Raw genomic sequence first — 27,686 nt, 5'->3', positions numbered from 1 at the left:
GTTCAGCCTGGAGAACAGGAGGTTGAGATGGGACATGATCGCTCTCTTTACGTATCTGAAAGATTCTCATTTGGAGGGCAGGGAGCATTTCCTGTTGGCAGCAGAGGATAGGACCCACAGAATCTTGTTGGTCTCTCAAGGGACCTTGTTTTGTTGCCAACCTACAGCCAACTTATGGTGACCCCCAAGGGAAGAGGTTCACAAATGCTCAATTGCACAAATGGGGTTAGTTGTAAACGGTGCTGCTAACCCCACTGTTTTCTGCTGTTACAGACAGACTACAACACTGGTATAAGAAAAAACACTCTGGCATAGCTGGCAAAACCAACCCCAAAATTCAAAGGTTTATATAAAAATAGCCTTTTAAAACTCTAGTCGTATATATTATTCTGCATTAATATGCAACAAGTTTCTGGTGTTGGGTACCTTGTTTCACCTCTGCTTTGCCACAGCATATTTCATCCAAAAAGAAACAGAGCGAGCACAATATCTAGAACGACTCCCCATGCATTTAATATTCCATGTGTTTACCAGCACAGACAACAAATGTTTTTATTTATTTATTTCTTGGATTTATATCCCGTCTCTCACGACTTTTGTCGCCTCGAGGCGGCTAACAATTAAAACCAAAGGGGGCACAATTGAGGGCCTAATGGGAAAGCTCACCATCTGTGGCACATAGAGCAATTTATTTATTTTATTTATTTATATTTATATTTTTATACCGCCCTTCCCTACGGCTCTGGGCGGTATCTCCCATGCAGTGTAGTAACCTGCCTAGCATGGATCCAGTCTGTTGCAAGCAAGGTATTCGATACCGGAACCTTGTTGCATATTAATGCAGGATAATATATACAACTGGAATGAAAAAGAGAACTTTTATATGAGTTTTGGGTTGGTTTTGCTGGCTATGCTCTCTCTTTCTTACCTGCCACTCCCGAATGGCTCGTGGCGGATTACAGAATCTGTATAAAATCCCCAATAAAACTCCCCTTAAAACCACGGACAAATTTACAATAAAAAAGATGAAATAAAATGAAATAAGATACGGCGGAAAAACCTATTTCTGTGCTGACTCAAGCCCATTCCCCCCCGATATATTCTAGAGGGAGGAGGGAAGAGAGGGGAGATTGAACCCTTAGCCGCCATCACATAGCTGTATCCTGAAGGGGGGGGGTCACAGATCTTCCTCACTGCACCGGCCTCAATCATAGACCTGGTGGAAGAGCTCTGTCTTGCAGGCCCCGCGGAACGCCGAATGCTCCAGCAGGGCCCACAGCTCTTCCAAGAGCTCATTCCACCAGGTGGGGGGACAGGACAACTGATGCTGTAACCATTTCCTGTGTCTGCCTATATTTATTTGCTCGTGACAGACAGGCCCAAACTTGATCTCTGTTCAGCCTGCCTAGGTGTAGCAACCCTGATACTCCTTGGTGGTCTCCCAGAATGGAGATCTAGTGAGATCAGGCTAGTCTGGGCTATTCCAGGCCAGGCTCTTGAGGTGCTCCTCGGCTCCAATCCAGCCAATTGAAACCACTGACGGGGCTAGAGATCGTCCAAGACTGGTAGGCATTTAAAACATACACAGACACGCAGTGCAACTCACAATGCTTTACTGAACAGTGGAACATGCGTGCAAAAGGGAGCGATCAATTCACTTTGCAGCAGAAGAAGGGGATTCCGGAATGGCTGGGGAAGTAGCACAGGGGAAGGGAGGCTTCAATGCCCTTCCCTCCAGGTGGAAGGAGACAAGGAAAGCACTGAAGGAGAAGAATCTGAGAGGCACATCTTCCAAGCTGCAAAGTTAACTCCCCACTGACCTTTCAACTCACAATACAGAGATATCTCGGGGCCTGGAAGGGGTGGGAGGCAGCTGGTCTCAGTGGAATTCCCAGCCTGGCTGATGGACATCCCATTTCCAGAAAGAAGGCAGCTCAAGAGAATAGCTCTTCCCTCTAAGGGGTGTAGATAAGAAATGGGAGCCCTGAAATGGCAGCCAGAGATGCAATTTGTGCTGGGTAAGAGGCAGGATGACGGCCCAGCAAAGACGATGCTGCGACTTCCACTTCTGGTGGTTCTCTGCTCCATGATCTCGTACGACCCCACTGCCGGCCCGGCAGCCCGGACTGTAAGCTCTCCGCCGGGTCCCGCGACCTCTTGGCACCCCTGGGCAGCGGCCACAGGGACTTTGTCTCACCCAACTTGAGATGGGAAGAGTTTGGCTCTGGCACAAGGGCACTGTGTTCATGCCAGGAGGCGACTGTACTCTGCAAGGGCAGAGGACTTCTTCACACCATCCCAAATGCGGGCTGCGTAGTGGAACCTACCCCAGAGAAAATGAAGCCCCAATGAGATCCAATGTATTCCAACTGATCAGTTGAGAGCCAATTTGGTGTAGTGGTTAGGAGTGCGTACTTCTAATCTGGCACGCCGAGTTTGATTCTGCACTCCCCCGCATGCAGCCAGCTGGGTGACCTTGGGCTCGCCAGGGCACTGATAAAATTGTTCTGATTGAACAGTGATATCAGAGCTCTCTCAGCCTCACCCACCCCACAGGGTGTCTGTTGTGGGGAGAGGAAAGGGAAGGCGACTGTAAGCCGCTTCGGGTAGAGAAAAGCAGCATATAAGAACCGTTTCTCTTCTTCTTCTGTCTAATTTTGTTAGGAGGCAAGCAGGGAGGAAGTGTGCTCAACAGAGCAGAAAATCTCCAATTCAACCAATCAGAACACAGGAGGACATTATTTGAAAAATTCCAGGAAGGGCTTAACCTGAAGATGGTCTTCCAATGCCCCCCCCCCCCCGTATGGCATTCTGAATATGCTGCTGCATCATGCACACTCCAGAGCTTGCTTATCCCAATGACGTTTTGTACCCACCCCCCCTCCTGTCCTCGTCCCATTCCTGTTTGCTCACCAGTTCTTTTCCGTGAGGATGGTGTGGGAGAGCTGAGGCCGAGACATGGACATGACCTGGCTCCGGAGCTTGGCGATCAGAGACTGGAAACTGGGGTGTCCCTTGTAGCCGGGCAGAAGAGAGAAGAGTGGGCCGCTGCCAGGGGCTGGAGGAGGGGGGGGGAGAAGAGAGAGGGTGCTTTCACACATACTAAATAATGCAACTTAAATCCACTTCAGCCATCGTTTGCAAGTGGGTTTTACGATAAAATCCAGGTGCACAGTAGATTGAAGGTGCAGTGTGTGCATGAACTTACCCTGAAATAATACACTCCTGCTTTTTTTTAATGTATGTAATAAATCAATCTAGAGCCTCTTGTGGCGCAGAGTGGTAAGGCAGCAGACATGTAGTCTGAAAACTCTGCCCTTGAGGCATCCCAGCAGCCGGCTCAAGGTTGACTCAGCCTTCCATCCTTCCGAGGTCGGTAAAATGAGTACCCAGCTTGCTGGGGGGGAAACGGTAATGACTGGGGAAGGCACTGGCAAACCACCCCATATTGAGTCTGCCATGAAAACGCTAGAGGGCATCACCCCAAGGGTCAGACATGACCTGGTGCTTGCACAGGGGATATCTTTACCTTGAATATATAGTAATTTTTAAATAATAGCATGAATTGTTACATGTAACCTTTTCTGTATTCCTCCTATATTATTATATCTTTTTTTAAAAAATTAAAAGTTTATGAGTGAAAAAATTTTCAGCTCCTTTCATCGCTCATGTTCTGCTTTCTTAGCTGTTTTCTACATTGGAACCAAGGCCCAATTCTTGGTGGTCTATACCGGAGAGAAGGAACCCAAAAGTTGAGCTGCAAAACAATATTAAAAAATAATATTGAAAAATCACTATACCGGAGAAAACTCAAAAGAAACTCCCTCCACCATAAGGTTCTTGATGCTTTCAAACCAACGGATTCAGTTGGGAAAGAACACTGTTTTCTTTTCTCTGCCTCTACCAGCAGATGAAGTTGAGCAAGATCTGAACATGCTGGGAAAGGGGGCACATGAGAACAAGATGCAATTCAATAAATAGGAGTTTGTCCTTATATGCCGCTTTTCTCAACCCAGAGTCTCAAAGCAGCTTACAATCGCCTTCCCTTTCCTCTCCCCACAACAGACACCCTGTGAGGCTGAGAGAGCCCTGATATTACTGAAGAAGAGAATTGGTTCTTATATGCCACTTTTCTCTACCCGAAGGAGTCTCAAAGCGGCTTACATTCACCTTTCCTTTCCTTTCAACAGACACCCTGTAAGGTAGTTGAGGCTGAGAAACCCCTGATATTACTCCTCAGTCAGAACAGCTCTATCAGGGCTGTGGCGAGCTCAAGATCACCCAGCTGGCTGCATGTGGAAGAGGAACAAAGAATCCAACCTGGCTCGCCAGATTAGTAGTTTGCACTTTTAACCAAGCTGGGAGCTCAGAAGGGGGAAATTGCTTCTGAAGCAGCTATTCTCCTCAGGGGACATGATCTCTGACATCTGGAGATCAATTGTAAGTCCAGGAGACCTGGGGGTTGGGAGTCCTAGCAGTGGATAATCCAGGATGTCTAGTCCTGAGGTACTGAGATATGTAGAGTCCAGGGCAGAGTCGGCGCTTACTTGCTTTATTCCATTGTCAATCCTGTTGAATTCAGATCGCTTTGAACTCCGGTCTTCCTCCCCCCCCCCCATTAAAACAGGAAAGTCTTCTGCATGTGGTTAGGAAGGCTCAGAAGGTGGGGGGGAGCCAAGCCTCTTTCTTTCTTTTCTTGAAGGGGGGGCAGAGAGAAGCCAGTAGGTGAGCCTCTTTCTTTTCTTGGAGGGGAGGGGGAGAGGATCGAAAAAGGCAGAGGAGGGAGGAAAAATCCAGGACTGACAGAAGTTTAGAGAAATTAGGGGCTTCTCATTTAAGCATGTCACATGACCAGGTGTAGCCTATCAGAGGTTCTCTACCACGGAGCTTTCTTTCCCAAATGGATATTGAGGATTAAAAGCAGTCTAAAATATCGCACAATAAAGGTAGGGTCACTCCAGATCAATCCTTCTTGCTGCCCCAAATCCAAACGGAAATCCCATTCTGTGTAGAGGGCAGGGACTGAATCGATCTGGGGCTGGAATAAAAGCTCCGTGTAGTTTACACCCAGTTCATGAGTCAGGCTGTTTGTGCAGTTCTTTACTATCAGCCAGATAGCAAACACCTTCACTCCACAGCCTTTTTCTTGTCAAGGTAGCCACGAAAGAGAATGCGAATCCACCCAGCCTTGGCCTTTCTTTCTGACCAGCGGAGCAGGGAGATAGAGTAAACAGGGAGGCCATTCTGTGGGAGAAGGCCTTCACTGAGGTTAGTCCTGTCAGGAATGTGAGGCTGAGAGAGCCCTGATATTACCGAAGAGAAAGGGGTTTACATACAGCTTTTCTCTACCCGAAGGAGTCTCAAAGCAGCTTACATTCGCCTTCCCTGACACTGGCAAACCACCCCGTATTGAGTCTGCCATAAAAACACTAGAGGGCGTCACCCCAAGGGTCAGACATGACCCGGTGCTTGCACAGGGGATACCTTTACTTTTAATAAATCAATCACACAACAAATACACAATACCCAGCATTAACAAACTGGGGGTGGGAAGCAAAAGACAACACAAAATTTAAAGGTGTTTCCCGGAAACCAGAGCTGATGCACAAGAGTCAGGAACGTATCCTGGTTCAGCACAACTGCCTGGCGACCAATTGCGGCTTGGCTCACTTATGTGAGCCATTTGGCACTCTCTGCGATCCTTGCAGCACAGTTTCCATTGCCACGCGCTCTAGTCCAGACTAAAAAAGTGAGCGTGTTGAATGTTGATAACGGAGTCCAGCCCACAGCTGGGAGGGAAAGTGGCTCAGATTCATTGCCATTCACACGACCAGAAAAGGGCAGGGAGGAAGGGGGGCTCTTTCCCTTACCTGCTCTGGGCAAAGCGTCGTCTCCATCCATGTCCATGAAAGGCAGCAAGAACAGGTTGACTTCTGTGTCCAGGTAACTCGGGGGCAGGCCGGGGAATATGTTGCAGTCCAGCATGGAAAGGGTGCCTGTTAGGAGGGGGAAAAGCTAAGCTGGAACAGTATATTCATGGAGACACACAAGATGCTCTCCAGGGCCCTGAATTGGATGGTTTGGGCAAGCCCCATCCGATCTCAGAAGCTAGGTAGGGCTGGCTGTGGTTAGTTCTTGGATGGAAGACCACCTAGGAAGTCTGGGGCAATGACCAACCACCTCTGAATGTCTCTTGCCATTAAAACTCTGTGGGGTGGCCAAACTGTGGTTCTCCAGATGTCCAAGGAATACAATTCCCATTCCTTCCTTCCTTCCTTCCTTCCTTCCTTCCTTCCTTCCTTCCTTCCTTCCTTCCTTCCTTCCTCCGCCACTCCTAGCAATGGCGGCTTACAACAATTTATAATCACAATATGAAAGACAACATTAAAACCTTTAAATAAAGGATACTATAAAATACATCCCAACATCATTAATAACAATTTGCAACCAACTCGGAGTTCTCTCTAGCAGAGCTGTTCCTCTTCTTAATAAAACTCTTTTTATGCTTTTAAGCAGCCTGGTGCTGCTCTCCTCTATGCAAAGTTAAATTCTGCCAACACTTTTTACATCTCAGTTGACTAAGGACTTCACCAAAACCCACAAACCCCTTCTCAGCTTGTGGGAAGACTGAAGCCTGCTCCTATAGGACACTGGGAGACCCAGCCTCCCTTTCTCCTCCATACCAAATAGCACAGGCCTCTCACATGGCTTTCACCCCACCGTCGTCTGCAATTGTTTAAACTCAGCCTTCTGGTCTTTGGACAGACTCAGAAGGCTAGATTACCCTTGTATTTCAGATGAGAGTGCATCATGATCTTATCGATCATCAGGTGCATTTGCTTCAGGTTCCGGGGACAGAAGTTCTCCCGCTTGGCTTTGTTCTGGAGAAAGACTGCAGAGGGAGAGAAGGAGAAAGAGAGAGAGGAAAGGGCAGCTTCGCAAGCATCATAAACAACATCTTCGGAAATTTTTAAACAGGCTGGATAGCCACCTGACGGAAAGGCTGATTCTGTGAAGGCTTAAGGGGGTGGCAGGTCACAGTAGATGAGCAATAGGGATGTGAGTGTCCTGCATAGTGAGGGGGTTGGACTAGATGACCCATGAGGTCCCTTCCAACTCTGATCCTATGCATTTCTGTCCCTACTGCTCAGGAGGGCAAGAAAGGTACCTCAAGCCAGCCTTCCTTCCCCTGGCACTGACCAACATGTGGCATTGATAGAGAGGCAAAATGTGCCTCTGGTCTCCTGAATTAACAACAGTCATGGCTGTTCACAAGAAAGAAAGATGAAGAAGTGTGGAATTCCATGCCCTGACCTCTGTGGCTGAAGCTGGTTCAATCCTGTCAGATCTTGGAAGCTAGGAGCCCAGAATGTGTGTACATATTTTAGAAGAGCGGCTCCAAATAAGATACTTGAGAAATACTAGTTGGGGCTATACCTAACAGTAAGTTACCACCATGTTTATACTAGGTATTCTTTTATTTATATATATACACATATATATACTCATTCATGTTTTAAACATTTATTTTTTCAGGATTTTTCCTTGCCACCCAGCAAGCCTTTCGATTTTGATATTTTACAAAAGAGCATTGCACACATTCAATTGACCACTGAGGAGGAAGATCCCTCGGGGTTGAAACATGTTTGGTCTCTTTGGGCATGTGCAGTTAGATATTCATTGTTTTTAATATATTTTTCATAGAACCATAGAGTTGGAAGGGGCCACACAGGCCATCTAGTCCAACCCCCTGCTCTACGCAGGATCAGCCCAAAGCATTTTTAATCTATATCAGTTCACTTTGTTTAATAAATATAAGGTTTTTTAAATACTGTTTTTGCAGCTCAACTTTTGGGTTCCTGACTTCTGTTCAGGTTGGTTTTGGGTTCCCTTTTTTGGTTTTGCAGATCTTGGAAGCTAACCAAGGTCAGCCCTGGTCAGAACATGGATGGGAGACCCCCAAGGCTGCCAATACAGACAGCGGTGAAAAAACCTTGAATGGCTCTTGCATTGAAAAACGTACCGGGCTGCCATAAGTCAACGGCATCTCGATGGCATTTTCCTCCACCCCAAAATTCGACTACATCCTGGGAATTGTGGATTTTGCCAAATAAAATGTATAGAAACTCAGACAAGAGGGCAGAGCTCTGTAAGACATCAGTTGGCCTCTTCCTACCAGCCCCACATTTTGCCAAATCGGTGTCCCCCATGTTGACCTTCACCACCCAGAATCCCCTGCTTTCCAGCCCACTGCCTGCTCCAGACAGAACTCCTCTCGGAAACTGAGCGCTCGGGAAGGCCACCTGTTGCTCCCACTTTGCAACACTGTCCTTGTGCTCTTCCATACCGATGTGGGGGTAGTACTCCGTGCCCTCGTCCGAGCCAGAGGAGCTGCTGGATTCATGGCTGGGGGATGGAGTGGAAGGTTTCACCATCTCAGCGGTCTGCAGGAACCTGTCGGAGGCGAGAGAGGAGAACCAGAGCATGTGGGGAACCAAATGCATCAACTGTGATTTTTAAATATCAGCTCTCTGTATTTTTATCTGTTCTATCTTGTGCATTTTATTTATATTGGGGAAAAGGCAGCTGAAAAAAGGATTTAAATAACAGAAGGAGAAGAAGAAGAGTTGGTTCTTATATGCCACTTTTTCTCTACCCAAAGGAGACTCAAAGCGGCTTACAGTCACCTTCCGTTTCCTCTCCCCACAACAGACACCCTGTGAGGTGGGTGAGGCTGAGAGAGCCCTGATAGTATTGCTCTGTCTGAACAGCTTTATCAGTGCAGTGGCGAGCCCAAGGTCACCCAGCTGGTTGTATGTGGGGAAGTGCAGAATCGAACCCAGCTCGCCAGATTACAAATCTGCACTCTTAATCACTACACCATTCAGCCCCTCTGCATTCCCCCTTGGAATTTTGTCCCAGCATCTACTGGTCTCCAACGTCTTCCTGAAGAACAAGGGACCCCCAGTCTGAGTAAATCTGCTGAATATTTCTCATCTGGCTGTTTCTGTAATAAAACACCTTATTCTGACCGATGCTGGCTCCTTGTTCCTTGACCAAGACATACTGTTTCCTCACCTGTACAGGCTCAGATCCGTGAACCAGTCCTGCACCACGATGACCACGTGGCAGACGGTGAACAGGAAAGCAGCAATCTGGAGGGACTGAGAGGAGAGCAGCCATGAATTGGGGAGCTATTTATTTTGTTTGGAGATGGCTTGCCATTGCCTGCCTCCCCATCACGATCCCTCGTGTTCCATGGAGAAACTCCATCCAAATCCTTGGAGGTCTCTCATCCAAATACTAGTCAGGGTCAGCCCTGCTTAGCTTCTGACATCTGAAGAGATCGGGCTTGCCTGGGCTATCCAGGCAATGATAACACGCAAGTCTCAATGATGATAGGAGATGCTCAGAGGTCTCCCTTTAGACCTCTGACAAGGCCTGTGGGATCCTTCTCCCCAGCTTGGTCTGTTTAGCCTGGAGAGGAGACGGCTGAGAGGGGATCTGATAAGCATCAAGTATTTAAAAGGCTGCCATACAGAGAATGGTGCAGAGTTGTTCTCTCTTGCCCTGGAGGGACGGACCCGAACCAATGGGATGAAATTAATTCAAAATTCCGTCTAAACATCCTGACAGTTAGAGCGGTTTCTCAGTGGAACAGGCTTTCTTGGGAGGTGGTCCGTTTTCCATCTTTGAAAATTTTTAAACAGAGGCTGGAGAGCCATCTGACAGAGAGGCTGATTCTGTAAAGGTTCAAGGCGTGGCAGGTTACAGTGGATGAGCAACAGGGTTGTGAGTGTCCTGCATAGTGCAGGGCTTTGGACTAGATGACCCAGGAGGTCCCTTCCAACTCTATGATTCTATGATTCTAGAAGGGAAGGGCCAAGACCACCTTTGTTCCAAACGCCAGGTTTCAAAAGTCACTCTCCTTAGGAAGGGAAACCATTCAGAATTCAATGGGGAGGGCAATAGATGGGACTAGACTTATACAACTGGGAAATGACGCTGACCGACAGAAGAGAACAGTTCCAGGCTCACCGTGCCACAACACAGAAAGCTTCCAATGCATCCTGCGGCCACCTCCCACCCTTGTGCAGAGCAGGAATGGTTCCTACCTGCATCTCGACATAGGTGTGGGGCAGGCTATACTCTGGAGGCAGCTTGCGGTCGTTGTTAATGAGATGGTCGAGGATGGAGGGGCTGAGAATTGGCTGCAGAGAGAGAAAGAGAGAGACACAAGACTTTGAAGGGCATTGGTAGGACCTTCTCTCCCCCACCACCCCTGCCCCACCCCTCCCCCCCGGGTCCTGCAGACAGCACCACTCTGACGTCTCACAAAGCAAGATAGCATTTCTGCAGTCGATGCTCCTACCCCTGTATGCGCCTGGCTTTTTTCCACTCAGCTACCACTCCATGGTGGTGCCTCTGTTTGGAACACAGAAGGTCCGAGTTTCAAATCCCCGGCTTCTCCTGGGCAAAAGGGTCAGGAAGGCGGTGACATAAAAGTCCCTTGCCTGTGACCCTGGACAGCCGCTGCCAATCTGAGCAGACAGTACTGACCTTAGTGGACCAAGAGCCTGATACAGTAGAAGGCGGCTTTGTGTGACCTGGTACACCTTCCTTGTCCTCACCCTCGGCCCTTCCTCTGCTTCCTGTTTTAGTCTTCCTGACAACTGGAGAGCCACAGTTTGGCTTTAGGCTGTTCCTGCATTGAGCAGGGGGTTGTCCTAGATGGCCTGCATGACCCCTTCCAACGTGAGGATTCTAGGATTCTTATTTATTTGCTTCATTTCCCCCCCAATGCAGAGCCAAAGCTGTTTAATTCGTTCTCATCTCCTCCACTTTATCCTCACAACGACCCTGTGGGGTATGCTTAGCTGAGTGTGGCTGGCCCGAGGTCACCCAGCACAAGTGCGGATTTGAACCTGGCTCTCTCAGAAACTAATCTGACCCTCTTCATCACTGCGCCATGCTGGCTTCCATGCGCGAGCTCCTCCAGAGGATATCTGGAAGGAGCTTGACAGAAAACCGGTTCGCAGACCTGTGTGTCCAGGAAGATGATCCGCTCCTGAGTGATGAAAAAGTCAATGCCACTGGTCTGGTTGCCCCCACGCTCCTTGATCTCTTGGCTCTGAGTGCGGAACACATACGTTCTGGGAAACAGGAAAAGAGACCGGTAGGCCAGAAGCAAAGCCACCTGAGCAATTGGTATTCTACGACAGGGGTAGTCAACCTGTGGTCCTCCAGATGTTCATGGACTACAATTCCCATGAGCAAATGCTGGCAAGGGCTCATGGGAATTGTAATCCGTGAACATCTGGAGGACCACAGGTTGACTACCCCTGTTCTACAGGACTTGTGGCAGCAAAATGCCTATCGCTAACTGGAGAAGCTGGTGCGGTGGCATGGAATGTTCAGAAACATCTCAAGTGCTCAGTGACCAATGCTAACAGAATGTCTGCAGTCCAGCTTTCGTGAGGGAAGGGGAAACTATCAGGGATTAAAGCATCTCCTAGGCCCAGGTAGGCAAAGAAGTGGGTATTAAGGAATATGATGCAGGAAAAGAAGGGGAAGTAGGGACTGAATTTTACACATCGCAATGAACCAGCGAGCCAGTTCTTTGACTGCAAGGTTTCAGGCTTTCTCCACCACACTGACCCAATTCCCTGCTCCAATTATGACAGTGCCCAACAAAGCCAGTACAAATCCTTTCCCACTTCTGCTAAATCTAGCCTTCTAGTCACACCTGATACAACCTAGCCAATTACCCAAAGCCCGACCAACCAGCTATCCATGCACCAGTACCTTTTCAGAATCTCATTAGCTACTTCCCTCCTTCAATTTCTCCTTCCCGCCTCTTCCCTGAAACACCCAATCAGTAGCTATTTCCAACTGTCCTCCTTCACTGGTCCAGCTCCCAAGTACCTCTGGTCTTCCTCAGGTTGATTGGCTGATAACAGTGACATCACCATGGATTTGCCAGTACCCTGCAATCCCAGAACGCCAACCACCAGCACATCTGTTTGGTCCAAGAGGTACTAATCAGAAACAAGACAGAATGTCCTGGTAACTACCCTTGTTAGAACAGAAACCTGTGAAACAGCATTAAGCTTGAGTGTGGAACACAGCTAGCCTGCAGATAGACCCCTCTTTGAAGGAGGCCACATGAACATATAAAGAACCCTTCTGGATCAGACCACTGGTCCATCTTGTCCAGCATCCTGTCTTGCACAGTGGCCAACCAGTTCCTCTGGAGGATCAGCAACAGGGCATAGAGGCCAAGGCCTTCATTAGAACATGCAAAGAACCTTGCTGGATCAGACCACTGGTCCATCTTGTCCAGCATCCTGTCTTGTACAGTGGCCAATCAGTTCCTCTGGAGGACCAACAACAGGGCATAGAGACAAGCCTTCATTAGAACATGCAAAGAACCCTGCTGGATCAGACCACTGATCCAGCATCCTCTCACGTGCAATGGCCAGCAACAGGATATGGAGACCAAGGACCTGACGTTGACTCCTGGTTCTGAGATTCAGAGAACTAGTGCCTCTGAACATAGAAATTCCCATTAGTCACTATGGCTAGTGGCAACTGATATGTTTATCCTCCAGAAATCTATCAAATCCCTTTTTTAAATCTATTTTTTCCTGTGACCATCAATACATCCGCTGGCAGCACGTTCCACATCTGAATCACTCTCTGTGCAATGGAGTATTTTCTTTTGTCTGTTGAGAACCTGCTGCCCATCAGCTTCACTCGATACCCTGGAGCTCTAGTTCTTTGGGAGAGGGAGAAAAATGTATAAACCTCTCACTCCTCCCCATTAAGTCATCTATGAAAAGTCCCAAACTCTTCAGCCTTTTCTCATAGGGGGGGGGGGGCGCTACGACCCCCTAACATCATCTTGGTTGCCCTCCTCTGTCCTTTTTCCAGCTCTCCAATGTCATTTTTATGCTATGAATGTGACATGTAGTCACTTCCCACAGTGTCTGGCTGCCCATAGATACTGCATGGCAATTATCGTGTCTAACGCATCAAGAAGAAGAAGAAGAAGAAGAAGAAGAAGAGTTGGTTCTTATATGCCGCTTTTCCCTACCTGAAGGAGGGTCAAAGCGGCTTACAGTCGCCTTCCCATTCCTCTCCCCACAACAGACACCCTGTGGGGTGGGTGAGGCTGAGAGAGCCCTGATATCACTGCCCGGTCAGAACAGTTTTATCAGTGCCATGGCGAGCCCAAGGTCACCCAGTTGGTTGCATGTGGGGGAGCGCAGAATCGAACCTGGCATGCCAGATTAGAAGTCCGCACTCCTAACCACTACACCAAACTGGTCAAGGGAGAACTGCAGGAAAAGGAAGGGAAATGCAGACAAAAGATAGCTGCTGGGAGTCTCTGGGCCGTCTGCATTACCTCAATTGCACTGTCGCACCAGTTCATTTGGTCGTCCACCAGTTTGATGCTGTGTTTCATCTTCTCCGGGGCTAGGAGCTTAGCCTGACCGACCACAGCTGGAAAGACCAGAAAGGGCCGGAAGTCAGAAGGGGCTGGGAGACAGACCCATACGCAACTCACAATGACCCATAAATCCAGCCTTTGACCATGGAGAAACCCTGTTTCAGACTTCAAGGCGCCCCGGAAGTGATGTCAGCTGGCCACGCCCCTGGAAGTGACATCAGTACCCGCACTTAGCCCTCTTTTTGCTGTCCCATTGCAATTACTATTACTATGGTGGCTCTGCCTCCAAAGAAGATGAGCTGAAAAGACAGCCCGGACCCACCCACCCCATAGCATGCCACTTCAGAGCTTCCACAAACCTCCCTTCAGACCTCCGCAGACCCCCAGGAGTTCAAGGTCCCCTGGTTGGGAATCCCTGCATTAATCACTCAATACAGGTGTATTTTTTTCAAACCAGCTTTCCAAATTCCTGTAGCATCCACTGTCAAATTTGACAACCCTCGTCTTCCCTGCCCCTGTAATCATGGTCCTACTTTGTACTTACGATCCATGACGCCGCTGGACGCGGTCGATCCCATGCCCCTGTTCTGGATCTGATAGACCGGCTGTGTGGGGCGCTGGCCCTCCTTCTCTACCTTGGCGACTGCTGTGGGGGGCTGGGCAGATGTCTCTGACGTCCCCGCAGGGCCTTTGCCTTCCTCCCGGGATTTCATCAGCACAATGGGCTTCTCGATGGGCGGGGCAGTGGCAGGAGTGGGAGCCGGGGCGAGAGGCGGGGCAGCCTTAGACTGTAAGGACACAAAGACCGAGACCCAAATCTTCTCATGGCCACCAACAGGTATCCAGCTGCACTTGCTCAAACCAACTGGAGAGGGGGGTGAAGTTTGCCAATCCCTGCCACACCACCAAAAACATCTTGAGATACCTCTTGCTGCTACCATCGGACTCTTGTGTTGCCCACCCTGCTCCATGTGTTTCCCCAAAACTCAAATCAGATAGAAAAGACGAAAAGAAAAAAGGAGACAGAGAAAGAATGACTCTCCCATCTTTTTTTAAAAAAACTATTTTAGGAAACTGAAAGCGAATCAAAACAGAAAGCGAATCAAGCAGCCGGCACCTTCATTGGGGATCTGGATGTTACCCCTAAGGGACACGAACCGAGAGGGACTACTAACTGTCGACTCCTAGACTGGGGGTCCCCAACATGGTGCCAAGTGTTATGGGAAAGTGGGTGGGGCTTGGTGGGGTGCTGCCTGGTAGGGCTTTTGACTGCCCATTTGAGAACATCAGCTGTGCAGATTAAAATAACATATCAACAACCGCTACCACTACGGTGCTGGTTTTATGCTCTCCCTGACATCTTTCCCAGTGTTGTTTTTACACTGTATGCCTCTTGTCCCCTGCCCCGGGACGTCCTACGTGTGTGTAGTTGGCTCTACCTCCCCTGTGGTCGTGTGTCCTGTTAAATCCTGATGATGTGCTTCCATTCTGTCTTTCAGATTTCTGGTTGGTTCCAGACGTCTACAACACAAACACGGGCTTCACTGAATGTCCCCGTTTGCTGACTGCACGGACTCATTCCGTATAGTGACTTGAGTCCCTGTGAGAAAGGCAGACTGCAAATAATGTAAATCCGTAAATAAATTTGAGGTTGTGCTCATTGCCCTGTTGCAAACTTCTAAATGTGCCCACAAGCTCAAAAAGGTTGGGGACCCCAGTCCTGGACTTCGGTCACCTATAAGCGACAGAGTTGTTTCTTCCGCTAGGATCTGAGCAGCAAGTTTCTTCCGCATGGATTAGCCAGACCATCCAGAGGAGCTTTTATTGGCATGGCAGAACTGAGTCAGCTACCAGGGCTAGGGCTGCCAGGTTCCTCCTGGCAATGGGGAAAGGGGGCTATACCTACATGACCCGGAAGTGACATTGTCACACTGAGACAACACTCTGGGATGTGGGCAAAGGCTCTATGGTAAATTCGGCTCCTACCATTTTGTCCAAATGCCAGAATGACACCCCAATGTGGGCCGTGATGTCATGTGGGCATCCCCACCTCCCTCTTTTTCAGTGTGCTCCCTCCACCAGTCAGCTCACTCGGGCTTCATAGCAGGGCACCCCCATGGAGGTGGGGAAATGATTCTAACTAGGACCCTGTCCGGTCACAGAATAGCACTCCATGCTTGCCCGCCCTACCCTGTCCGCAGGCGGCTTGACCAGGATGATAGGGGTCTTCTGCATCACGGGTGCCATTGGTTCGTCCACTGGGTCCTAAAAAGGAGAGCAGGGGGTTAGCCTGGGTCCCCTGAGGTTGCTCCTTCATTCACAGTACAGATTCCAGATCTTACCCGCCGCTCACGATCACGGTCCCAGGGGACATAATCACGGTCCCGGCCTGGCCCAGACAAGCTTTGGTGACCCAGTTCCTTATCACGGTTCCAGCGGCGGCGACGTTCATACAGCCCCGGTTGGCTGTGCCCTGACTCAGACATTGGGAAGCAGGATCTAAGAGAGGGGGAGAGAATTTAAAGGAATTGCTACAAAAAAAAAACATGGTAAAAGGATACTAAAGAGGCTCCGGATAGGGATGAGGTCATAGGAACAGGCATGAGGAACAAACAATGTCAAATATGCATTTCTGCCCCTTGTGCTTCGTTGCCCGAGTCCACTTTACAGTTCCGCAAGTCCTGCAAGCTGGAGCTCTTCTGCCAGGCGTTTGGTTGAGGCCAGGGTGTGGGAGGTCTATATAGCCCCTCCTCCAAATTTCCAAACATCTAATTCATTAAACATCCAACACCTATCTTGAGGCATGGAACCAGGCTAAACTGGTTGAGCCAAATGGGGCTGGCAGGTTTTATTACTGACTAGAGTGATTTTATGGTGGTGTTATCATTCTGTTGTAAACCGCTGTAAGCCGTCCGACCCAAGAGAGGTGGTCAACAAATCGAATAATAAACTCACGAGGAAACGGTTTCAGGCCTAAGAAGTAAGATATCAAAACATGCATTATCTTGAAATGCATTTGCCTCTTCATCTTATTGATGCGCTTAAAGAGTAAATAGCTCTACTGAAATGGGGAACAACTTTGTAAAAGAAGAGAAAGGAGATAGCTTGGTGGTTAGGAGTGCGGACTTCTAATCTGGTGAACTGGGTTTGATTCCCTGCTCCTCCCTCACATGCAGCCAGCTGGGTGACCCTGGGCTCACCACAGCACTGATAAAGCTGTTCTTACTAAGCAGTGATATTAGGGCTCTCTCTCACTCACCTCACAGGGTGTCTGCTGTGGGGAGAGGAAAGGAAAGGTGACTGTAAGCCGCTTTGAGCCTCCTTCAGGTAGAGAAAAGCGGCATATAAGAACCAGCTTTTCTTCTACTGCTGTTTTATTTGATGTCAACTTAAACTGATAAGTGATTAAAATTTTACTGTGTGTGTTTGTATGTTTTATTTTAGTTGATTGATTTAACTTTCACATTATGTGTCCAGAGCCGAACATAAAAATAATTATCACTCGCCATGAGTACTAACAATAATTTTGCGTGGGTTAGAAAAAGAAATTTATTATATATTATTATTATTAATAAAAGATAATACTATCATCTTCCTGAGTCAATTGAGAAAAGCGGGTTACAAGTGTACATTGATTGTATATTATTATTGTTCTTATAAAAGAGAATGCTAATCTGGGGATGCCTTTTGGTGCATTTCTGTCCCCCACCTTTCCACTAGTCCTGGCACCCAAGGCATCTTGCAGCGCTATACAAAAACGTCACACTCCAAGCAGCTTCGGTCCCGGGCAGCTCCAGGCAGGCCACCGGCGATGACATCACGCAGATCGACCATTGGGTCATAACGAGTAGCCGGAACTATATTTTTGGCGGATGGATAAGGCTCATAAACGAACAGCTGCCCCTTTAACGCTCCGCGGAAGGATACTGGCGCTAAACCCGGAACTATCTACCCTCGGCGAAATACCTGAGCGCCGGAGAGGCGAAAGGCCGGTAACCGAGCGGATGAGGGAAAGCCGCCGGTCTTGCCGTCACTTGAGCTCGAAGGTAGCGTTACGCATCCCGAACGGGTCGCTCGCATAGACGCGGGATGCGTCCGTTGTGAATCAGCGCATCTAGACGGTAAGGGAAGGAGGAACCTCGCCGGCCACCGTCGCGGTCGCCAGTGCGCACGCGCGAGACGCCGAATTCTGCTGGACGGCGAGCGCCGTTCGCTGGGGTACGGCGCATGCTCGGTCTGCAACTAGGTGGTTGAAGCGCGGGTTGGTCGGTTCCCGCGCGCATGCGCCAATGGCCGACAAAGGCCACCTGGACCCCGCTCGGGGGCGTGGCCGGGGATGTGCCTGGGGAATGAATGGGACGAGGGCGGCGGAGGCGTCTAATTGGTGGCGTGCGGGGCGGAAAAGGCAGAAGGCGCCTAGACTATTCTTGCGCAAATATTCTTTTCTGCACGGGTGTTGCAAAGAAGCCCACAGGCAAAACATTTGGCTGGCTGAACAGAGTTTGAGTCCACTGGAACCTTTCAAAGCAGCAAAATTTGATTCTAGGTGTGAGATTTTATGTGTATGCACACTTTCTAGACCAGAGATGCTGGCAGGGGCTCATGGGACTTGTAGTCCATGGACATCTGGAGGGCCACAGTTTGCCAACCCCAATTTTAGACCAATGAAATGGAAATCACTACATATATGAGAAAGCAAATGAGCAATAAATTACTAAGCAGCATGCAACAGATGTGGATATCAAATAAAATAATGCCTTACTACTATAACAGTTCATCAGCTCTTTGGGTTCAACTGCCGTTTACAAAATCAGAGGAGGGATGGAAATGTTAAAGCTAGTGATTAAAGGCAAGAGGCTTTCCCAGTTGTGAGCAGAAGTAATTAAGAGGCCTGTTGCTAGCCTCATCCATCTGTTTGCTAATTTACCGTTGTTTAAGCATCCCAATAAATGACCTTGTGTTGAGTTCAGTCTCCCGCCCTAAAACCAGTTAGATTCTAAATTATACATTACATAATTCATTATATAACGTTAGTCCCATTGTCCCTAATGAAGTAAATTGAAGAAGAGACTATAAAGAATGCAGATAGAAGAGCTGAATGAGGTAGTGAGATAAGAAAACAATATCCCTGTTGAGTCCTGGGGATTTGGTTGGTTGATTTATTTATTACATTTGTATACTGCCCTCCCCTGAGGGCAGTTTACTTGTAATGACAAGAACAATACATCAAACTCAGTTTTTGTGTCAAACAGAAATACAACAATAGTAAGAAAACAATTTAAACAGGATAACAATCAAACAGGTTCATGGTTCAGTTCAGGTACATGGATTCCTGGGCAGGAGGTTCAGGGACCCAGCGGGTGTTGCTGATTCCGGTTGATCTCAACCAAATGCCTGGCGGAAGAGCTCGCTTTTGCAGGCCCTGCAAAACTGTTTTTGTTTTGGTACGGCTCTGATCTCCTCTGGGAGCTCATTCTGCCAGGTGGGGGGCAGGATAAAGAAGGTTCTGGCCCTGGTTGAGGTCAAGCTGGCTTCTTTTGACCCAGGGATAAGTAGCCAGTTGGAGGTGACAGAGCTCAAAGCATTTTGAGGGGCATAGGAAAAAAGGCAGTCCCTCAGGCGCACTGGACTCTAACCACATGTGGCCTTAAAGGTGATAACCAGAACCTTTAGCCTGATCCAGAATTCGACTGGTAACCACTGTAGTTGTTGGAGGATGGGCCAGATGTGCGTCCTCCATGGTGTTGCTGTGAGGACCCTGGCTGCTGTGTTTCGGACCAGTTGTAGTTTCCGGATTGAGGATAAGGACAGGCCTGCCCAGACCTAGTTGCAGAAGTCTAATGACGATTGTGTGGATCAATGCATCTAGGAGTTACAGTGCCAAGTAGGGCGCTAGTAGTTCGGCTTAGCAAATGTGGTAGAATGCCGGCTGCGCTACTCTCGTGACCTGAGCCTCCTTTGAGAGGGAAGCATCCAGGGTCACGCGCACGTTCCTTGTGGAGTGAGCCACTCATAGCTGCACACACCATCCAGGTTGGGCAGATGCACTTCCTTGCATGGTCCCTTCCTACCTAGCCTCAGGACCTCCCTCTTTGAAGGACTGAGCTTCTGTTATGATGGTCAGTTCATAGCCTGAGGAGGAGTGCCTGCACTCGAAAGCTCACGCCTTGAATAAATCTTTGTTGGTTTTAAAGGTGCTTGCACTCAAAAGCTCACACCTTGAATAAATCTTTGTTGGTCTTAAAGGTGCTTGCACTCGAAAGCTCACACCTTGAATAAATTTTGTTGGACTTAAAGGTGCTTGCACTAGAAAGCTCACGCCTTGAATAAATCTTTGCTGGTCTTAAAGGTGCTTGCACTCGAAAGCTCACGCCTTGAATAAATCTGTGTTAGTGTTAAAGGTGCTTGCACTCGAAAGCTCACGCCTTGAATAAAGCTTTGTTGGACTTAAAGGTGCTTGCACTCGAAAGCTCACGCCTTGAATAAAGCTTTGCTGGTCTTAAAGGTGCTTGCACTCGAAAGCTCACGCCTTGAATAAATCTTTGCTGGTCTTAAAGGTGCTTGCACTCGAAAGCTCACACCTTGAATAAAGCTTTGCTGGTCTTAAAGGTGCTTGCACTCGAAAGCTCACGCCTTGAATAAAGCTTTGCTGGTCTTAAAGGTGCTTGCACTCAAAAGCTCACGCCTTGAATAAAGCTTTGCTGGTCTTAAAGGTGCTCCTGGACTCAGAGCTTCAGAGGACTCTGCTGACAGCTACTTCCCAGACGCAGCAACACTCACGCACAGGCTGGGGAAATTCCCGCTCCCCACCAAGAATGATCCCAATCCCGAAAACGGTCAGCCCAAGGCACCTGCGCAGCCTTGCAGTCCCTGTTTGCGGCCGCTTCTCCCGACGTCTGCAGCTGAGACGCGGGGGACAGATCGGGGCTTGCGGGAATACAAGACAGCCGCCCGGAGCTGCGCATTCCAGAGGGGCCGCGGGGTGATTTATTGCAGCAATTTAAGAAGAAAGGAAGAAAAAAACCACAAATCTCGTGACTCCTTTAAAAAAAAAAAAGCGCAGCGCAGTCACATGAAGCCTTGCGTGGCGTGGCGTGGCGCGAGCTCTTCGATCCGCGTTGCCTCCGCTGCCCTCTAAGCCGCCGCAGCCCTTTACAGTAGAAGACTGCGGAGGGGAGAGACGGAACTACAACTCCCGGCAGCGCTTGCGGCCCTCGGCGCCACTTAGGAAGCGCCGAGCTCCTCTCTTCGCTCCCCCCCCCCCCCCCGTCCGCCCCTCTGGCCAAGGGGAGGTGGCCGCCGCTGCCCGGGCGCGTGGTGGGCGAAGGGCCGCCGAGCATCATGCGGGAAGGGCTGCTGGGCCGGGCCGCCGCCGCCGCCAGGCCTGCCGGACACGCCTCGGTAGGTCAGCGGGGAGGCCACCCGCGGCCGGGCTTGGATCCCGCGCAGGGAGGCTGTGCGCGGAGGGAAAGCTGGGCTGGGCTGCAGAGTTGGGTTGGGAGCAGAACGGTGCTCATTTCCCATCGCATCCCTGCGCCTCCCGGGCTTTGCGCGTTTGCAATGCGAAGGCGCAGTCTCGGGATCTCCCAAGAGGGCGTGCGCCAAGTGCCCGGCCCGATCCCCGGGAGTTCAGGAGTCCGGATGGGAAAGATCGCTCTGCCCGAGAGGCGCTGCCGGCCAGAGCAGGCGATCTTGGTGTTGCTGGGCTCGGGGCAAGGCGGCGTGCCGAGTCCAGAGCCCGCGCGGTTCTCAAAGCCCCAGGAGAAGTCGTTTCTTTGGCGCCGCTTTCGCCCATGCCCCATGGGGCACTTCCAGTCCATTCTTAGTGCAGTTTGCAACTGGGTTTTACTGTGCGGAAGGGTAACAGCCTCTTGCAAATTTTAATTAAGATGCGTTGGAAGTGGATGAGAAGCCCCTTATTCAGCAAGGGTGAAAGGGTGCTGTTGTGGGGGGCGGGGAATCATTGCCCTGTGATCAGATCAGATCATCGATTCTTGCATGCAGTGTACCTTCCTGGGCCCCACCGTGGGGCCTCTGCTTCTCCTGGCACTTAAGGATTTGAGGCAGTGTGCAGAATAATATGAGGTGCTGAGCTCCAGGATAAGGGGGTCTGCTTTGCAGGCATAAAATCTCCAGTTCAGGCCTTTAACTGGTTAAAAAGGGCAAGATCATAGAATACATTAAAAGGCCTCCGTCTGAGACGTCGGAGGGCTGCTGCAACTTGGAGTAGATCATGCTGAGTAGTCCCAACGGGGTTTAGTGGCTAGGAGCAGCGACTTCTAATCTGGCAAGCCCAGGTTGATTCCTTGCCCCTTCACGTGCAGCCAGCTGGGCAAGCTTGGGCTAGTCACAGTCCTGATAGTTCTGTCCTCACAGAGCTGTCGCTCTCAGAGCTCTCTCAGCCCCACCTAGCTCACAGGGTGTCTGTTGTGGGGCGACGAAGGGAAGGCGGAGACGTACTGCTTTGAGACTCCTGGTCATGAAAAGTGAGGTACAAAAGCCTCTTCTTATGGAAGGGTGCTCTGTTGATGTGCAAGGAGCATTGTAGAGTGACAGCAAGACCTGCCCCCAAGGAAAGTAACACCTGGGGGGAGGTAATAGTGGAAGGGAGTCAAAATGTAGGAAAGAGTAAATTGGGCTTTTTGCATAGTTTTTCTCCAAGGGGAGGCTAAGAGCTGAGTAACTGCAAACTGACTTCTGGGTTTTATTTGTGGGGGAAGGGAGTTTGCTCTTGGTGGCCTGAATTCCTGAGAGACAAATCTCTTGAACCCAAAGGTGGAAGGTGGATAGACAAAACCTTGACCAGATTTCTTAAGCTCTAGGAACCAATAACACGAATCTAGTTTTATTTTTCTCAGGGCGGGTAATATAAAGTAGCAGATTCCACTCGTAAGATTAACATTCTAAATAGTTAATTAAAACAATAAAAATTCTACACTTTAAACACACATCTGTTTAATTAATTTAAGTCTCTTAGGGGGGTTCCGTTCTTTAGATGGACGGTTCTCCTTGCAGATCTTTCCCTAGGGAGGCCAGACAATTTGGTGGCGTAGGTGTTATGTCCCAGCCTCAACCCTCGGTCTTACAGGCCCTGCAGAACTGATCGAGGTCCCAGCAGGGTACTGATCTCAGCCAGCAGAGCATTCCACCAGGCTGCGGCCAGAGCCAGTAAGGCCCTGGCCCTGGTTAAGGAGCCGGACTCAATTTATTTTTGCCTTGAGATTTGTAGGTCAGGCACCACAGAGGGATTTATATGCTGTGCCAACTGGGCGCCAGTGATGTCTCAATCCCAGTCAAAGGTGAAGGAACTCTCCCTGGGTTCTGCACTTGGCATTTCTATATCCTCAGCAATGTACAGGTTGGACATTTATGTCAGTGGGACTATGCTACATGACCAATGTCGGGCATATGGCTGGCTATTGGCAGTCACAGTCTCTCGGCCTTGTGAAGCGACAGCCTCTGCAGCCTCAAACTTCTGGGTCCTCGGCCCATTTAGCCCTGAGGGCACACCGCAGTACGTTTGCCAGGTTATTCTGTTTCTTTCTGGCTTCCCAGCTCAGCAGGTTGTGCCGTTACGTATTCCGGGATTAAAGTACTTAAAAGTTGGCTCAGCCTGTCGTTTTTAGTTTCCTGGATACGAGATGACTCAAGAGGTCTGTTTCTTTTTTTTTTTTTTTTCCCTGCTTGTTTCAGGGTGCTATGGACTTGGTGGCAGGGATGGAAGTCGGGGCCGAAATCGAAGTGACCGAAGACGGGACCTTGGAGGAATTGCCTCTGCATTTGGTACGGGAGACACACTCAATTTGAATCCTTCCTCTGCCTTTGGGCAGGGTTCGGCCACAGGGCTTATGGGGAGAACAGTCTGCAGGACTGAGAATGAACCCAGCTGTCCCAGAGGTCTGCTCTAATCCCAGTCCCTGCCCTTGACCCACATTCTATGTTTTAATCAACTGGTTCTCCTTTAACCCATAGGCTCAGGAGTGAGTATCAAGTCATAATAGAATATGCTACCTTTTCAATTATCCTTGTTCTCCAAATTAAACCATTGGATACGCAAGCTGGTCATGACTGGGATGGCCCAGGCTGGGCTGTTCCCTTCTGATTATGGAAGCTAAGTACTTGGATGGGGGACCACTGGGGAAGTCCAGACAGACAATAGCAAACAGCCTCTGATTGTCTTGCCTTGAAAACCCCAAGGTTTGAGTTGGCTGTGACTTGCCCACATTTCCACCACCTGGACCTCAGGTTCGTATTTCAGCTCAGCCTAAACTTGGGCCGTGGCCTGACAATCTGTAATGCAAGAAGGACCCCGACCTATCATTGATTTAAGCATCATTGAGAACGAGGTAGGCAGCACTGAGCGAATCCTACGGAATAACTTGTCCAGAGGTGCCAAACTGTGACTCTCCAGATATCAAAGGACTACAATTCCCATAAGGCCCTGTCCACATGAAGCTGAGTGGGGCTCGTGGGAATTGTAGTCCAAAGACATCTGGAGAGCCACCGTTTGACCACCCATGGACTAAGTGGTGGTCAGCCACCCTTTGGTGCTACCTTCAGGGTTATTTCCAAATTCCACTACATAACCAGAACGCCTGCCTACAGGCCATGGGTATTCAAGGTGTACTTGGTTGGGTTTTTTTTGGGGGGGGGGGGTCGGGGGGGTTGGTCTCAGCCCTGTCAGTGCTTTGGAGATCAGATCCAGGAAGCCCAATTTGGGCCCCAATTTTGCAGCCACCCTGCCCCCGCCATATGCATTCTTGTATGGCCTGGCTGACACTGGTAGGTCTGTCCTTGTCAGATCTCCAAACCTATGCAGGGTCTGCCGTGGTCAGTCTTTGGAAGGGAGGCTACCCAGGAAGTCCGAGGTGGCCACGCAGAGGCAGGCAATGGCAAACAACCTCTGTTTGTCTCTGGCCCTGAAAACCCTACAGCCAGCATTTCTCAACCTTTTATTATTGAGAAACCCCTGAAACATTCTTCAGGCTTCAAGAAACCCCAGAAGTGGCGCGATTGTGCGGAATATGGTTGGGAAGCAGAGCTGTGGACACAGTAAATGTTAAACAGATTTTTAAAAGCTATAAAGAATGAATTTACTCCCACCCATTTGGGAAACCCTTGCAGGGCCTCCAAGGCGTCCCAGGGTTTCACAAAACCCTGATTGAGTAAGCCTGCCCAACAGGGTCACCATAAGTCAGCTGTAAAGTGACAATGTGTTCCTCCACCACCCCCACCCCCACTTTGACGTGGTTTCTTTATCTGGCAGAGGTTCTGCCTGCTCCTGCAGATTGTGTGGGTCTGGCTGCACAGGGCACTGATAAGCTACTCTTCTGCAATACGTCTGGCACGTGCACAACCTAGGCCAGGGGTAGTCAAACTGCGGCCCTCCAGATGTCCATGGACTACAATTCCCAGGAGCCCCCTGCCAGCGTTCGCTGGCAGGGGGCTCCTGGGAATTGTAGTCCATGGACATCTGGAGGGCCGCAGTTTGACGACCCCTGACCTAGGCTATTCAGAAGCCAATGCTTTTCTTCCACAAAGCCCCTGCAGCTGCAGAGGTGAGGTCAGGCTGTCTCACAGACCCTTTCTGAGAATACATTCGCCAGTATGAAGGCTGTACGCAGAACCTGCGTGGCCGGAGTTCTGGCAGGACTCCATTTCTCTCTGGAGGCCACATCCTCGCCCCCTTTTTATCCTGCGCTTGGACGGGCCTGCAGGAGGCGTGGTTGCCCTTCCCGTCCGCTGACGGCTCCCTTTCTCCTTCGCCCCCAGGAAAACGCCAAGAACTGCCTCTCCTGGGAATCCCTGGACCTGTCGAGCAGCGACGACGACGGGGAGGCGTACTTGACCTTCTGCCTGCCAGTGAGGCGCCCTCCCCGGCCCGCCGCACGGCTCCCGCCCCAGAGGCTGCCCCCCGCTCCGTCCGCCATTCGGGCGCCGGCTTTTGAGAAACGGGTCCCGCCCCTGTTCCCCTGCCCCGTGCGCCTGACCGCCCCGCCTTCCCCCGTGATTCCAGCCTTCAGTGCCTACCAGTGCCACAAGTGCCTCCAGGTGTTTATGGAAGAGTGGCACTACGCCCAGCACCTGCAGGACCACGCTCAAGAAGAGGCCCAGCAGCAAGCCGCCCTGCCGGCGCAGCCCCGGCCCCACTCGCCGCCCCGCAAGCTGCGCTGCCTGGAGTGCGGCAAGCGCTTCCTGCACCCCGAGCATTTTGCGCGGCACACCAAGTGGCACCTGAAGCTGGTGCGCAAGGGCATCCGGGTCTGCCGCAAGAAGGGCAGCCGGCGCGCCGAGCAGGTGTCCTACATTTACAAGCCCCTCGGCACCGTTGACGGCAACCAGGCCGGAGCCTGCCCGAGCCTTCCCGTCGCCCCGGAGAACCCGAAGCAGGCAAAGAGCCTCCAGGTGGCCAAACCCCACCGGGCCGGCAAGCGGAAGGGCGTCCGCCCCCCGAAAAGCCTGCCCCCGGAGGCCGTGCAAGGGGAGGCACTACCAGCCCCCACGTACCTGGAAAACGCCATGACCATCCTGGACGGCGAGTTCGGCGTCGGTTTTCTCCACCCGTGGCAGAAGAAGCAGGAGGCCCTTTTGGAAGGGCAGGTGGTGGGAGGGCTCTTCCAGCCGGCGGTCGTCGGCGCCGAAAACCAGATCATCATCTTGGACGAAGAGGAGGCTGAGGCCAGGCCCGGCGGGCCTGAGCAGCACTACGCCGAGGTACAGGCCGCCCTGTTTGACAACCAGACGAGCACTGTGAGGCCTCTCTTCTTCAGGACAGAGGAGCAGGCCCCTCTGTTGGACCCTCCGGTTAACATGGGCTCTTTTCAGTTGGGAGGCGGCAAGGAGCCGGCCACCCTCGCGTCTGGGTGGCTGGGCCAGAACCCTTGCACCCTTTTCCGGACCGTGCTCCTGCAGTCGGACGAGCCGGCGGCCCTCTTGGACGGCCCGGCGGAGGCCAACCCCCTGCAGCAGGTGATCATCAAGACGTCGGAGGTCTCGCCCGCCCTGCTCGTGGACACAGAACCTCACTTTTCCACCCTGGACTCGGCTACCCTTCAGTTTGTCCCGGTGCACTCCGAGCCCCAGTTCATCGCCGTCAACTCGCTGGCCGTGGATCATACGGACCTGCCGGAGGAAGGGGACAAGGCGTGGGAGGCCCAGACCACGGCTTTCCAGTTCCCGAGCTACCTGCCGAACGTCTACCAGCAAAACAAGCCGTCTTCCCCTTCTGCGGCCTCTTGCCCCTCGCCCAAAGGCTCCCTGGTGGTCCGTTTGGTACCGTGTGCCTCCGGAGAGCATCCGGAAGTCTTAGACCTGGAGTACGACACGGGAGGGGGCATCCCGGTAGCCTCTGAACCGTGGGAGGCCAGCGTCGGGACTGGGCAGGAGTCCTACACTACCGAGGAGGCAGTCGAGGATAATTTCATCATAGTGGAGGTGGAGGGCGATGAGGGCGGCCAAGGCCTGGCCACGAACCGCACCTGCGGCAGCCCCCGTACACAGCCCTCCCCCAGGGTTATCCGAGCCGTCGACCGGAACCACGTCTGGCGCTTCAAGTGTCCAGACTGCGGCGTGCGCTACAGCCGCGTGTCGCAGCTCCGCTCCCACCAGAAGGGGCCGAAGCGCCGGGGGCGGAGCTACCTGTGCGAATGCGGCGCGTCCTTCCGCGGCCTGCTTCACCTCCTGAGGCACCAGCTCCTGCACTTGGCGGAGGCCCTTTTCATCTGCGCCACTTGCGGGAAATCCCTGAAAGGACACCAAGGCCTGGCCCGGCACAGCACCTGCCATCCCGGGTCGGCCCGTTTCGGCTGCACCTGCGGCATCAGCTTCCAGCGCTTGTCCCGTTACCTCTGGCACCACGTGAAGAGCCAGCGGCCTGGCTTGAGGGTTTACACCCTCTCCGGCTTCCTCTCCTCGGGCTGAGCTGCCGGACATGGACAGGAGGGAGGAGATGGAGCTCCACCCTGGGGAGGATGGGGAGCTTCTCCCTCAGAAGTTTGGTTCAGGGATGGAGATAACTCTGGGATGGGAGGCCTTTCCTCGGAGGTAACTCCCGGGTGCAAGGCCTTTTCCTTTTCCTTTGAAGGAATGTTCCACACAAATGGTTTACTAGTTTTGGATGCAAAACCAATTTCTCCTTGGGACGTGTGTCTTCAGGGTTGGTTTTTTTTGTTTTGTTCTTTTTTTAATTTTCGCAGTGTAATTATGATGGAAGGTAATTAAACAGAGATCCAGA

At 50.9% G+C, this 27,686-nt stretch overlaps 2 protein-coding genes across 4 annotated transcripts; one reads left to right on the top strand and one right to left on the bottom strand.

The window, feature by feature from the left end:
• Window positions 1–1,596: 1,596 nt before the first annotated feature.
• LOC143837020 (nonsense-mediated mRNA decay factor SMG9-like) lies at window positions 1,597–17,573 on the bottom strand. 2 transcript variants are annotated; one of them, XM_077336424.1, is made up of 14 exons: window positions 17,420–17,573; window positions 15,796–15,952; window positions 15,644–15,718; window positions 13,998–14,241; window positions 13,409–13,506; window positions 11,926–12,038; window positions 11,042–11,153; window positions 10,116–10,211; window positions 9,079–9,164; window positions 8,348–8,454; window positions 6,785–6,892; window positions 5,871–5,996; window positions 2,914–3,058; window positions 1,597–2,323 (listed from the first exon to the last, which is right to left on the bottom strand). In XM_077336424.1, exons 2-14 carry the CDS (start codon window positions 15,937–15,939, stop codon window positions 2,245–2,247), a joined length of 1,533 nt encoding a protein of 510 aa, XP_077192539.1. In that variant the 5' UTR covers window positions 15,940–15,952; window positions 17,420–17,573; the 3' UTR covers window positions 1,597–2,244. The 2 variants fall into 2 exon arrangements, with proteins under 2 accessions (XP_077192539.1, XP_077192538.1); XM_077336423.1 differs by lacking the exon at window positions 17,420–17,573 and adding an exon at window positions 17,163–17,313.
• Window positions 17,435–27,686, top strand: LOC143837019 (uncharacterized). 2 transcript variants are annotated; one of them, XM_077336422.1, is made up of 3 exons: window positions 17,435–17,574; window positions 23,147–23,236; window positions 25,226–27,686. In XM_077336422.1, exons 2-3 carry the CDS (start codon window positions 23,153–23,155, stop codon window positions 27,371–27,373), a joined length of 2,232 nt encoding a protein of 743 aa, XP_077192537.1. In that variant the 5' UTR covers window positions 17,435–17,574; window positions 23,147–23,152; the 3' UTR covers window positions 27,374–27,686. The 2 variants fall into 2 exon arrangements, with proteins under 2 accessions (XP_077192537.1, XP_077192535.1); XM_077336420.1 differs by lacking the exon at window positions 17,435–17,574 and adding an exon at window positions 20,599–20,854.

The sequence above is a fragment of the Paroedura picta genome, chromosome 5 (assembly GCF_049243985.1).
Source record: "Paroedura picta isolate Pp20150507F chromosome 5, Ppicta_v3.0, whole genome shotgun sequence".
NCBI classification, from domain to species: domain Eukaryota; kingdom Metazoa; phylum Chordata; class Lepidosauria; order Squamata; family Gekkonidae; genus Paroedura; species Paroedura picta.
This window is presented reverse-complemented; position numbering and strand designations above follow the sequence as displayed.

Bases quoted from the DNA above. Each gene is read 5' to 3' on its own strand.
- LOC143837020 (XM_077336423.1), bottom strand. From the start codon at position 17,191: ATGCCTTGGGTGCCAGGACTAGTGGAAAG. The intron at 13,507-13,997 runs GTAAGTACAAAG...TGGTCTTTCCAG, and splicing joins GTCCAGCGGCGTCATGGATC to CTGTGGTCGGTCAGGCTAAG. The intron at 12,039-13,408 runs GTAATGCAGACG...GTTTCTGATTAG, and splicing joins GGTGCGACAGTGCAATTGAG to TACCTCTTGGACCAAACAGA.
- LOC143837019 (XM_077336420.1), top strand. From the start codon at position 20,795: ATGCGGGAAGGGCTGCTGGGCCGGGCCGCCGCCGCCGCCAGGCCTGCC. The intron at 20,855-23,146 runs GTAGGTCAGCGG...TGCTTGTTTCAG, and splicing joins GGCCTGCCGGACACGCCTCG to GGTGCTATGGACTTGGTGGC. The intron at 23,237-25,225 runs GTACGGGAGACA...CTTCGCCCCCAG, and splicing joins AGGAATTGCCTCTGCATTTG to GAAAACGCCAAGAACTGCCT.